At 39.7% G+C, this 14,208-nt stretch overlaps 1 protein-coding gene across 15 annotated transcripts in view; it reads left to right on the top strand.

Annotated features, from left to right (window-relative positions):
* Nucleotides 1-14,208, top strand: part of LOC311040900 (uncharacterized protein) — a 61,038-nt gene that overhangs the window by 22,241 nt on the left and 24,589 nt on the right. For 14 of the 15 annotated variants that reach the window (XM_084051289.1, XM_084051295.1, XM_084051302.1 and 11 more), the window contains 4 exons: nucleotides 10,430-10,506; nucleotides 11,387-11,432; nucleotides 11,638-11,880; nucleotides 12,895-12,972. In XM_084051289.1, the coding sequence (XP_083907415.1) occupies nucleotides 10,430-10,506; nucleotides 11,387-11,432; nucleotides 11,638-11,880; nucleotides 12,895-12,972 (444 nt within the window). The remainder of the gene's footprint in view (nucleotides 1-10,429; nucleotides 10,507-11,386; nucleotides 11,433-11,637; nucleotides 11,881-12,894; nucleotides 12,973-14,208) is intronic. The other variant, XM_084051299.1, reaches the window with a different exon arrangement.

Raw genomic sequence — 14,208 nt, 5'->3', positions numbered from 1 at the left:
AGAGGATCTTAAGTTTTACAAAATTATTAAAAATGTTTAACGGCAACGCCGATCCGCGCAGATTAATGCAGCAGTTCTGGGTACCTTTGAGAAATCTCTGCAACTCATAAGCGACGAGATATTTGCCCAAGACCAGACAGTGGTGGCCGCGAGTACGAGAGAGAGTGGTTTGAGAATCAAGGGACCCTGGATACCGCCTTCCCAAATACAAAAAAGGTAAACAGGGTCCCGAAAGGGGCTAGGTTAGTTTGTGTGCAGCTTGAGATGAGATTGGTTCAGATGAAGTGTTTGTGTTATTGTCTTTAGTTGTGTCTCAATTTTACTAAGTGAGGCAAAACACGGCAAAAGTTGTGCAAAAACGTTATCTTCCAGGGATTTTAGTTATTTTACTTTATTTATGTATTTGATGTATTAACCATTATGTTATAGGCTACTGCTCTGCGACTTTGATGTTATAATTGCTTTCAACTGTCTTGGAGTGTTATTTGTTAACTGTACAGTATGCTTTCAGTGCCATTAGAATGGAACAGAGACTGTCAATGATCGTAAATTACTGTCTTTCAAATGTGATGGATATGAACGTTTTTTTGGTCCAAAAATGTAACAATAATTACCACAATTAAATAAATAAAATTGACAATGATATAAACAAAAATACATAATATAATTCTGGTATTTATTATTACATTTGTGTTCCAAAAGAACTCCATAGATGGCTGTGTTCTGACCTGAATAGAATAACATTATGAGGGTGTTGGATTTAAACAGAAAAGGCTATATCTGTGATGTGGTATATCTGCATATTTCATGTTATTGTCTATTTCAGTGACTAGAGATCAGATCAGATAAAGTATTTTTGTATGAAAATATGCATTTTAAATGTAACCAAAATGATGGATCCATAACTCCATGTCTTGCATTTGTTACAAACTTCATTGATTAGCTGAACATTCAGTGAGTTATGATTTTAATAGTAGAGAGACTGCCTGCTTCAATAGACAGACATGCATTAGAAGGCTCGGCTCCTCCTTCCCAACATGGCGGCCATGGTGACACATCGCTCCAATTAAATGCAGCGGCCAATGAGGTATCTACGTTTTTGCATCTGTGCATTCCCATACCGGATCCAATGAGCTGTTACATCACAACATGGCCGCCATCGCACACACTACATCTCCCAGAATGTAGGTGCTTAAGAGAGCACATGACTAGAAGGAGCTTGACAAACACAACATTCAGGAAAGGACATTGATTAACAAGAATGTATGTAGAACATACTCCTAACCACTTACTGTAAACCCCTATACTTAGTTAACTGCAGTCCCCCATGGATCTACGACCAAATCTCTTTGCTGAAAATAGCTGATCTACAAGCTTATAACACTTTCCAATGTGACTCGCTGTGAGATTGTAGATTGTGTTGTTGGCAGAATGTTGGTCTATTATAACATGTCCGAAATAGGGAGGCTGGGGTTAAAATTGGAACAAAACTGTCTTTATGTGTTGAACACCAGTTGCTCCATGTGGGTTTGGGAGTCAGACTCATTAGTGTGAAGTCCTGAACAAAGCTCAGTCAAATCTAATTAATCTAATCATCTTTTAATCATCCACACTTACATTAAGCTGATCTGCTATGGGAATGTAGCACCTGTCTACCACACACACACACACACACACACACACACGCACACGCACACGCACAGACAGACAGACAGACAGACAGACAGATTGTGTGCGGCTCAAAACTCCTGTTTGTGGGCATTGTTGGACAAAATGTGTGAAACTACTGTAAGACTCAGGCTTCAGTTTCAGCACTATTTATTTTCTTCATTTATCCAAAGCACAAATTACACGATTACACCATACAACAGGGCTTACACTTAAGCCCTGTTTCAAATAATAAAAATAGAAGACATGTTGTGAGCTTGTAGATCGGCTGAAGTACAAGTTTTACCTCTATCCTTGGCCGCCATGTTTCAAATAATAAAAATAGAAGACATGTTGTGAGCTTGTAGATCGGCTGAAGTACACGTTTTACCTCACTTTCATAAAAGCTTAAATGTGAATTAATAGCAGCATTTTATTGTCTCCTTTTAAATATGAATAAGAACTTTAATATCAACTTAACTGTTCCAGCCTGGGGACTGGGTGGTATTGGATAAAATTGGAAATTAAACTGAAACGAAAATGCATTTTCTGTTTTATAAAGAGCTGGAGAGACAAGGAGACTCCTTTTACTGATCAGAAACTCTATAGCAATGAGTACTATCAGAATATAGAGCTATTTAACACTTATTTTAACGAAAGAAAATCACGTACCCTACCTTAATATGCACACTCATCACAAAGTCACTTCTAACAACTGTGTCTGGACTTTCAGTGATGGACAGATAGTAACAGTTATCCATATATGTATCCATTTCCTATACATGTCTTCATATTGCTGCAGTGGCGTCGTTAGGCGGGGGCTTCGGTGGCTATAGCCACCAATGTTTTATCCAAAGCCACCAATAAAGAATTCAAAAATTAAAATTAAAAAAATATATATATATATATATTTTTTTTAAATTATATATCTATCACCATAACCTAACCCTACCCCTAACCCTAAAACTGAAATAAAGTAACAAAAAACGGGGAAAAAAGTACCCAAATCCGCGAAAGCCGCAAAAAAAAATGGCGCGCGTGCATGTGCCCGTTGCCTGGGGGGCTAAGCCCCCAACCTAGTAGAGACCTAGCGACGCGTCTGTATTGCTGTATGTGGAAAATACTTATATTACGTCTGGAGGAAGAGATACAATGTTCTTGGTGGTTTATGATGGAGATAGTGTTTGTGTTGTTTTGTTTGGTTTGGTTGTGATGTAACTGGACAGGATGTGAATGTGACAAACTCAAAAAGAGAAAAAATAAGGGGAAATATAGCTGCAAGCAGCAATAATACGGGGCCAATGAATGAGGGAGAGAGAGAGAGAGAGAGAGAGAGAGAGAGAGAGAGAGAGAGAGAGAGAGAGAGAGAGAGAGAGAGAGAGAGAGAGAGAGAGAGAGAGAGAGAGAGAGAGAGAGAGAGAGAGAGAGAGAGAGAGAGAGAGAGAGAGAGAGAGACATGGAAACTGGAGAGAGAGAGAGACATGGAAACTGGAGAGAGAGAGACATGGAAACTGGAGAGAGAGAGAGACATGGAAACTGGAGAGAGAGAGAGACATGGAAACTGGAGAGAGAGAGAGACATGGAAACTGGAGAGAGAGAGAGAGCGAGAGAGAGAGAGAGAGAGAGAGAGAGAGAGAGAGAGAGAGAGAGAGAGAGAGAGAGAGAGAGAGAGAGAGAGAGAGAGAGAGAGAGAGAGAGACATGGAATTGATTGGACATCTCAACCTATTGCCATTAACAGGAATCGAACTCTCAACCTTCGTACTAATAGGCTGCAACACTACCTATAGTGCTATACCTAGTACATTGAAAAAACATACTCTCAAATAAGCATTTCATGTTATCTTTATCAATTGCACATGAATTCATTGATAGTCATGTTGTTTGCATTGCGCTTTAAAGAAAATCTGCCTGAAGTGAGCCTTGAACTGGCGGCCTTGCGTTTGTCAGGCAGACGCTTAAGTGAGAAACCATTGGACCAACAGACCTGAAATGGTGAAAAAGCAGCTCAAACAGATGATACAGAAAGAAGACCATGCAATAAACATGAGCATTTTAAACCCTCACTAACCCTAACCTCAGTAAAACTATGCCTACCCCAAACGTCAAGAAATACTATGCGTAAGAATGCCAAATCGCGATCACCTCACACATCGTCGGGGACGGGGATCGAACCGGTGACCTCCGGGCTTTGAGCTAGAGATATGGTAATCCTATTAGTGTCTGTTGATATATATAAGTCTTTCCTTCCCTGACGGACCAGGCCTTTGTTTTGCTAACTACTCTAGATCACTGGTTCCCTAACCATCTACCGATAGAGAAATTGTATGTCTCCTCGGAACAGAAACCAGTGAAAGTAGCCGAGAGAGAGAGAGAAACGGATTTTCACAATCAAGTATGTCATAAATTGAAAAAACATACTCTCAATAAAACATACTGGCAAATAGCGGAAAAAATCCTGGGTTTATGTGTTTTTCAAACTGCTCAAAATTGGGGACAATCTAAGGGCCGAGCTTACTGGTCCAAGCGATAGATGCGTTCCTAATGAGTCAAGGCACAAGTGTAAGCAAGTTTCACGACTTTCGGCCAAACGAGGCACGACTTTTGCCTGTTTAAAGTTTGCATTTAAAAATAATTGCTATAGCGCCCCCCTTTGGCCAATTGGAATGAGATTGTTTTCAGTGATATTTGGAATGACCCTCTACATTTCTGCAAAGTTTCAAATTAATGTGAGTCTTGCATGTATGTGTTAGGGGCAGATGAATAATTTTCATAAAACTGCAAACCTATCTCCTCCTGGGATTTTTGAGTAATCTGCACGAAACATTTTACACATGAACTTAGGAACTTTGCCGACAAAACGAAAGAGGTGGATTTTCCATAAGTGAAAAAATGCAGAAGTTAGGAGCCAATGACTGTTTTTCATATAATTCAAAATGGTGGGTGATCTAAAGCTCAGAGGTCAAAAGTCAGACCACGAAAGTTGTCAGGCATGAAGAGACGCATGTGTGTATCGAAGTTTCATGGCTGTAGGTCAAACAGGGCATGAGTTGTACCTGTTCAAAGTTGGCACTTTCAATTGAGTGCTATAGCGCCACCCTTTGACGGATGAGTGTGAGAATTATTTCTTGATAGTTTTTCATGACCATCTACCATATGGCCGAGTTTCGTAAAAAGCGTATGCACGGTTAAGCCAGAACTGCCAAATTTTTTTCAAACTGCTCAAAATTGCGGACAATCTAAGGGCGGAGCTTACTGGTCAAAGCGATGTGTTCCTCATGAGTCAAGGCACAAGTGTAACCACGTTTCACGACTTTCGGCCAAACGAGGCATGACTTATGCCTGTTTAAAGTTTGCATTTTCAAAAAATTGCTATAGCGCCCCCCTTTCGCCAATTGGAATAAGATTGGTTTCAGTGATATTTGGAATGACTCGACACAAAGTTTCAAAGAAATGTTAGTCTGCATGTATGTGTTAGGGGCAGATGAATAATTTTCATAAAACTGCAATAGTTAAAATCTATCTCCTCCTGGGATTTTTGAGTACTTTGCACGAAATTCTTTACACATGAACTTTGGACCTCTGCCGACATAACGATGGGAGCGGATTTTTTCTAAGTGAAAAAATGCAGAAGTTAGGAGCCAATGACTGTTTTTCATATAATTCAAAATGGTGGGTGATCTAAAGCTCAGAGGTCAAAAGTCAGACCACGAAAGTTGTCAGGCATGAAGAGACGCATGTGTGTATCGAAGTTTCATGGCTGTAGGTCAAACAGGGCATGAGTTGTACCTGTTCAAAGTTGGCACTTTCAATTGAGTGCTATAGCGCCACCCTTTGACGGATGAGTGTGAGAATTATTTCTTGATAGTTTTTCATGACCATCTACCATATGGCCGAGTTTCGTAAAAAGCGTATGCACGGTTAAGCCAGAACTGCCAATTTTTTTTCAAACTGCTCAAAATTGCGGACAATCTAAGGGCGGAGCTTACTGGTCAAAGCGATGTGTTCCTCATGAGTCAAGGCACAAGTGTAACCACGTTTCACGACTTTCGGCCAAACGAGGCATGACTTATGCCTGTTTAAAGTTTGCATTTTCAAAAAATTGCTATAGCGCCCCCCTTTCGCCAATTGGAATAAGATTGGTTTCAGTGATATTTGGAATGACTCGACACAAAGTTTCAAAGAAATGTTAGTCTGCATGTATGTGTTAGGGGCAGATGAATAATTTTCATAAAACTGCAATAGTTAAAATCTATCTCCTCCTGGGATTTTTGAGTACTTTGCACGAAATTCTTTACACATGAACTTTGGACCTCTGCCGACATAACGATGGGAGCGGATTTTTTCTAAGTGAAAAAATGCAGAAGTTAGGAGCCAATGACTGTTTTTCATATAATTCAAAATGGTGGGAGATCTAAAGGTCAGAGGTCAAAAGTCAGAGGGTGAAAGTTGTTCAGCATGAGGAGACGCATATGTGTATCCAAGTTTCATGGCTCTAGGTCAAACAGGGCATGAGTTGTACCTGTTCAAAGTTGGAATTTTCAATTGAGTGCTATAGTGCCACCTTTTGACGAAAGATTGTGAGAATTATTTTTTGATCGTTTTTCATGACCATCTCATGATCATTTAGACAGAATATTATGTTTAAAAACAGCTCACATTCTGAATGTCCATTTCAGAAACGTTGTTGAGCCACATCAGTAATGAAATGATTGTGATTTATTTATAAAGCTACACAAATGACCTGAATTCATATCCATGTGTCTATGCCTTGTTCAAGGTAGTCTGTAAGGTATAATAATTCTGTACCAATACGTAGTTTTACAGCCTGTTTACTTTAAAGTATAACTTTTAATAGATCAGACCAGCCACACTTCACCACCAAAGCCATGCCCCTTCTCAGGGAATGATCTCCATTGTAAGCCCACGCTATTAGACAAACATTAGCTTATATAGTTTAAAAACACTGTCCAATATCTTTTTGATTATATTTCCGACAAGTTGGAAATATTCTGAGCATTTCCACACTATTTGTTTCAATACTTTGTTTGAGCTTATGGGTAACTACTGTATCTGCTCCGACCTGCTGCCGTCCCATGAGATTACTTCCACATTCAGCACATCAAATGTATTTGTTGATAGACATGCACACTGTGATAGATAGATAGAAAGATAGATAGATAAATAGATAGATATCATGAATCAGTCATTATCAACACTCTTCCATAAATACACAAGTTAGACGCGCGAACGCGGGAAGCAAACGCAGCGCGAAAATAACATAGCAAGAAGAAATCTAAAACTGTCCTCAAACTAAGGCGTTTTGAACTTGCCATCCGGCCTGAAATATGCACAAATGACATGGAATTCTTAGATATCCCAATAGATGAACTCGTCTAGATGCTTTTAGATGTGTTATTTTTGACTGTAGCTGCTATATTTCTCTCAGAGGAGTGTAATTAGTCACCCAGGGGCAGGTGGATTTCAGCCACAGGCAGTGCACACAATACTGCACACAGACGGACACACGGACACACACACAACCCGAGTACGGTTTCATAGTAAGCTCCACTTGCCTTCTGCGTGCCTCCTTCCGCTGCGTGCGCAATCAGATGGAAGAGAAATTTCAACTAGATGCAGCAAAATGCAGTAAGTAAGTAATCTGACGTGATGTCACCAGGTCAGAGCAGCTACGCTGTAGTTACACAAAGCTCTCGTTCTTAAACAAAATACTTACATTATATATATGTTTTTAATGATTGGATACAGTTTGAATTAAATGAGCTATCTAGGTCTAATTGTCTTACAATGGAGATCATGCCCCCCAACAAGGGACACGGCTTAGACACTGACGCATTTGGCGGTCTGATATATTATTCATGTGAAACTAATTATGATTCTGTCTTTTCACTTTCTGAGAGTTTGTTTTGTTGAATGTTGTTGTTTTTTGGTTTAGTTTTTCTTCACTAAGAGTTTCTTCACTTAACACATTGACCGTCAGGCCCGTAGTTCTATGGGCCGATAAATACAACCGTAAAGCGCCGATCCCGTAGCCTACGGGCCATGGTCTTTTTAATGGTCTACGTTAGATTACCCCCTCAGGCACATCGTCACAAAATATCATCCATCTAGACCACATAGAAGTTGAAAAATCTCGTGATCCAATCACGTGATCACATAAAACCTGTTATTACAAAGCACCAAAGCTGCATAATGTCAGGGGGTCCGCCAATCCGCTTGCATCAAACCAAAAGTTTGATCCGAGCGAGCAGCCTCTCTCTCTCTGCCTGGCTGCCTCACTGACTGTGATCAGTGAGTGTGTGAGTGCGGGCGGGAGCATGCGTGCGCTCGGGGCGAGCGTGCGCGCGCGTGGTCTATGTGCACACTCGCGGGGGAGGGGATTAACTTTTCCTGAGCCGGCCTCCTAAAGTTTACACAGCTGTCGGTGCTTTGATGTGATCGTCGCCGCCATTGTTGTTTAGAAAATAAACGGGGTCCTGCACACGCACACGCACACACACACACACACACACACACACACACACACACACACACACACACACACAGACACGCGAGTGTGATCGGTCACATGACCAAACGAAAAGCTTCAAAAGCGAGGCGCGCGGCCGCATCGTTCTTGCTTTTTCAAACCAGAGATTATTCAGAGCCGATCGATAGAGAGAGATAGACAGAGAGAGAGATAGATAGATAGATTGTTGGTAGTAGTGTTAGTAGTAGTAGTAGTAGTAGTAGTAGTAGTAGTAGTAGTAGTAGTAGTAGTAGTAGTAGTAGTAGTAGTAGTAATATTGTAGTGTGTAGTGTGTGAGTCAGATATTTACATAGTGTGAGTGATATATATATAAATCCCAGTGAGTTTTATATATATATATATATTTATAGATAGAGAGGGCGTGGAGGTCATCTACATCATCTACAAGGCCAGGCACCCAGGCCGCATTCAAGACTTCTTCTCCTTCTACATGGCAGTAGTGAAGTCCTGGACCACCCTCAGCCACCGTGGGGGAGTGGCCCCTCCTCAGGAGGGTAGGAATGAGGCCCCGCCTCCTGAGGAAGGGGCAGAGGAAGAGGGTGAAGACCTTCCTCAGGAGGGTAGGAATGAGGCCCCGCCTCCTGAGGAAGGGGCAGAGGATGAGGGTGACGCCGGTCCTCAGGAGGGTAGGAGTGAGGCCCCGCCTCCTGGGGATCGCCCCGGCAAATCAAATGTCCCACATGCTCGCCACCCAAGGCCACCATTGGTTGACCCTCTGTCCAGGCTGAATGGCAAAAGTAAAGATCATCAACTCATCCAATTCCCAAGTACTTCTAAGAAGTACACACAAAGGGTTTGCAGGGTCTGTGCCCGATCAAAGTGTACAAAGAAGAAGCGAGGGAAGAACATACGGAGCGAGACAAGGTATGAGTGCAAGTCCTGTCTTGTGCCCTTGCACCAAGACTGTGCATGGCGTTACCACAACGTAGATGACTATTAGTTTACGGGTCCATTTGGTTTCAGGGTAGGGAAAGGGTAGACGCACGCTGAAGAACTTTATTTTTGTTTATTTGCACTAATTGCACCAATGTATTGATTTGAATGATTATTATTTATTGTTATTTGACGTAGTTACATTTAGTTTGATATGACTTGCACTTTGTGCTTTACAGTGAAACGGCTGCTACTTTGTTCAACCTACCTCTACACACTGCCGTATGCACAACACTGTTTAGACTTTTTATTTATTTATTTTGCACTAATTGCACCAATTGTTTGATGTTGAACTCCGATGAGATTCACAAATTGTCATAAATGGTATAAAGAAAAAAAGGCAAACTATAGATTTGTTGCTATGAATGTAGTATGTACTGCATGGTGTACTGTAGCTTGAGATTTTGACTGTGGCAAAACTTTTGGAAAAGGAAGCTCTCGATGACCTATGTGTTGCACTTTGAACTTGGAATTATTATTTGATGTAGTTACATTTAGTTTGAAATTACTTGCACTTCGTGCTTTACAGTGGAACGGCTGTACTTTGTTCAACCTACCTCTACACACTGCCTAGTATGCACAACAACACATCACAAATTGTCATAAATGGCATAAAGGAAAAAAAGGCAAGCTTGTAGATCTGCTATTTGTTGCTATGAATGTAGTATGTACTGCATGGTGTACTGTAGCTTGAGATGTTGACTGTGGCAAAAAGTTTGGAAAAGGAAGCTCTCAATGACATATGTGTTGCACTTTGAATTTGAAATTATTATTCTTTATTATTATTTGAGAAAAAAAAGTGGGAAAAAAATAAGTGAAAAATGTTGTTTGAATTGAGCTGAAATAAGCTTGCACTTTGGGAACAGTGATAAATGTTCAATCAAAGGCAGTTTATTTTTTATTTTTTTATAAACAAGTATTGTTTACATGACTGATGTCAATGAAGGCGCACAATAAATGTCAAACACTTTTGAAATCATTTGTATGCCTCTAAAGTGTGTGTCTTAAACGCTCATAATTCTGATTCTAAACAAAAAGGTCTGTTTTTGGTGAAAACCAAGCTGTATTCAACTACCTCTAGCTAAAAAACGGAACATGCTATCAACTCACTTTTCAGATGAAAGAAGAGATTCTAAGCTTTGTTTTGAGATATTCCATGTGTTCATAGTCATAGCACAAAATATTATGTGAGTCCTCAAAGATGAGTCAGAATGGTCAAAATGTCTGGCAGTGGGGAAGCCTTTTCTAGAAAACCCTATGGCAGTCAATGTGTTAACTGTGACATGGTGTTATTGTGCAGGTTCTGTGCTGTCATTTTTAAAGCCCAGAATGGAGGACCAGTCACCTTCAGCATCAGTGGCAGCTCCACAGACCCAGGTACAGTACATATGTTTACTGTTGTCTTCTTTATTCACAGCTTTACTTTATTTGTTTATTTAGACAGACGCCATATGTTAATGAACAGTAATGTAATGTAAATACACCAGACTTATAGCAATGATGCTCATTTTCACCCGCAGTCCCCACAAAAACACATCAAAACAAGCAACAATAGAGTATGTTACATTTCAAAAGGAAAACAGAACAGATATACACATCATCACACCTGTAAAATACCATTTTGTTAAACAATAATCAATGTGGGATAAAATCATAGCACATCACACAGCTATAACATAATATCAGAATGAGCTGCATTTGAGAGCAAATGTTTGCACATGTTATACGATCATGTTCAATTCATTAAATAAAGTGCGGACATGATTTGGGGAAAAAAAGTGTGTGGTTAATAGTAGCCTACAGTCAAAACGCCCAAACATCTTTTACATTTTGCCGTGGATAGGCTACTAGAGAACTGAAATTATTTCAGCACATCCACTAACAAATTTGCCTCACTGCAACCTATGGTCAATGGTCAACCTATGGTCAACCTAGGTAAATTTCCAAATATGCAATATGAATTAACTTCTATATCTCCAGTCTCCACAAGTTGTCATTCAAATTCTAATGAAATATTTGACAATATTTTGACATATTTATTATCGTTTTGACATCTGAAACCGGTTGAATGATGTGTTTACAATTTACTGTTTACCCTGAGGTATAAATTAAGCTTAAGGCCTAATTCCAAATGAAATATTGAGAGAATACCTAAGATGTATGTTGATGCAATGGGGTGGTTATTGCTAAATACAAGAATGTTGAACAATAGCACTCAGGCATGATATGATTACAATAACATGACTGTGTACAACAGGGTGCTGGTGACGGCTTGACTTCAGAAAAGATGGATGCAGAAAAAGGTGAGCTTTTTCTCGTGCTACCTTCTGTTTACCAGTATGTACATACTCAATATCATATTCCCAAACTATGAATGTACCAGTTATTCCACTACTATTCTTGTGGGGGTGTATACTGTAGTTGCAGAGAGTTTTATTTTGCATTCACATATAGAAAATGTTCTGTGATACATTTATCTCAACCACTCTCTTTTTCTCTTGCAAACAGCACATTTTGTGATCCAGCAGAGGGCAGAGTTGATTCAAAAGGTCACCACAGTCTTGCCTATAGTAGACAGTCTAGGAACCAAGGTCCATCCTGAGATCTCTGCTGGGATTCAAGCTGAGAAGACAAGCATGGACCAAATGAGGAGACTGTATACAAAGGTGTTAGATCCAGGTGGAACAGTCGTTAGAGAAGCATTTTACGATGCCCTTAAACAACACCAACCCCTCCTGTTGAAGAGCCTTGGTAAGATCACATGTACTGCTATTTGTATTGTCTCCGCCAGGCCGATGGCCGAAGGCCGGAGACTATTTTCGTTTTCATTTTCAGAATAGGTGTCACTTTAATTGGCCAGCACATGCAACTACCTTAATATTCTTCAGCTACAGGTTCATTACTAGACACATCTAGTATCAATAGAGAGCAGTTCAGATGTGTCCTCCATTATGTCAATTAGTCTAATTATAAAGAAGTGGTTCTCAAAGTGGGATCTAGGTAGCCTGGTTCCAGACCATAGACCTCCTCTTGGTCTGGTGTCATAATGTGAGCTATGGCTTTTCAGTGCAGCCAATTTCAGACTGAAGCTCCACGCAGCTTCAGTCTGATAATCAGGCTAGGATCTAGGGACCACCAGGTGGGTTATTTGGGGTCCCATAGCTAAATTAGTTAATATAGCATCAATAACAGTTAAAACACTTTAAAACTATATAGGCTATTTGAAAATAGCCGATCTACTATACAAGCTCATGTGAGCTTGTAGATCTGCTATTTTCAAAAGATCTTGAAAATGTGTCCATATTTTTGAAACATTTTGACAATACAAATCTTGTATGGGGTCTCTGGCACAAAACATTTTTGGCCAAATACATAATAATTTGGGGGTCCTTGACATGAGAAGGTTTGAGAACCACTGTTCTGAACAATATACAGAACACACTGACTATGAAATACAAAATAAACTCACAAAAAGCATTAAAAAAAAAGAAGTTATTTTTAAGGTTGTCTGGAGTCTTTTCTTCTAAAAAAAAAATACTTCAAAACGACTCATTCTGAAGTAATGTGTTAACTTGTGTGGCCCATTCAACTTAAGCAACAGTGTCAGCTCCACAGGCCGAGGTACACATTGGTTACCAGGCTAATCTGGTAGTTCTGCTGGCAAGATATGAATGTCATTCTCCCTACATAATGACAAGAGTCCCATTACATGAATGTCATGTCCACTCACAGAGCTCATTTCATTATCCGCCTCTCCTTATGCAGGACCTGAACTTCCATTAGAAGACTCAACACAAATTCACACAGAGGTCCCACCTGCTGGTCTGCAATTTAAAGCCATTGGTGAGTTATGAAGGAATCTGGGTAGAGTCATTTTTACTCATTATATTGTAATAAACAAATGTCACCAGGACTTAATGACATCTTTATGGACTTGGATCAAATATCACATGACTACATAAAATGTACCGCCACTTGACAGTTAACTTGTGTTGTTGACAACAGTTGAAAGTAATTGATTAAACATAAAATGGAAGACTGTATAGCTACAGCAGCTACAGCAGCAAGACACATGATATCCTTTTAACTTTAGAATGACCAAGACCTCTGAGGACGACATGTACAGACAGGGTTCTGTTCTGAAAATAACATACTAAAAATTTAGGAAAATCTAACTCCTGTAAAGGCATCATTTTTACGATGGCGGGAGCTTAAATTGCCTGTAAGCTGGGAGAAAATATGTGCAATCTTGAAAATGATGCCTTTCCAGAAGTAACAAAATCCATTTAAACATCTCTTATATCAATTATTTGGAGGTTCAACCATGACTGAAATATCTAATATTGGAATCATTGCAAACAGACCACTAGGGAGCGAGCCCAACTTGCTTGATCTTAAACAGCATAAAAGCCATCCGAACTAGTCGTATGACAATTTGTTGTGAGCTATTGTTGCTATTATTTTTATTGGCTTTTTAAAAATAAAAATACAATTCATTACAATACTCCACTATATTATGACATGCACAAAATACTAGATATTTCCCCTACAGCTGTGGTGGTTGATGTGGTTGATGTGAATAGTTGAGCTATCACCACCACACCCAGGCTATAGCCTATATTTGGAATAAATGAACCGTCTGGGTTTGATTTGAACACGTTTGTATTCTAGCGGCCTACTGGACATACGTATATGCTGTGCATAGCATATCTGACTGGTCTGTGTACCATGACACCCTGCAGGCTTACACAATAACACACCAGTCCACACAATAACACAACAGTCCACACAGATAACACAAGCAAACAACCAAGAACCATAATACGATATTTACAACGACATAAACACAAACAACACTTAATCCACAAGCACTGAATTAATATCTTATCTTATAACTCATGTGCACACCTCATGAAGTTGTGGCCTCAAAATACAGATTTTGTTCACAAACATTATTCAATTGTGGGCACAACATACAGTATATGACGTTCCCACAAGTAAATGAAATAAAATAAAACTTTAAAGACAACAAACAACACAATTTTACTTTTGCAGATCTGTTAATAAGACCTCCCATTT

Source organism: Gymnoscopelus microlampas (genome assembly GCF_963454915.1).
Source record: "Gymnoscopelus microlampas genome assembly, chromosome: 24".
Classification (NCBI taxonomy): Eukaryota; Metazoa; Chordata; class Actinopteri; order Myctophiformes; family Myctophidae; genus Gymnoscopelus; species Gymnoscopelus microlampas.
This window is presented reverse-complemented; position numbering and strand designations above follow the sequence as displayed.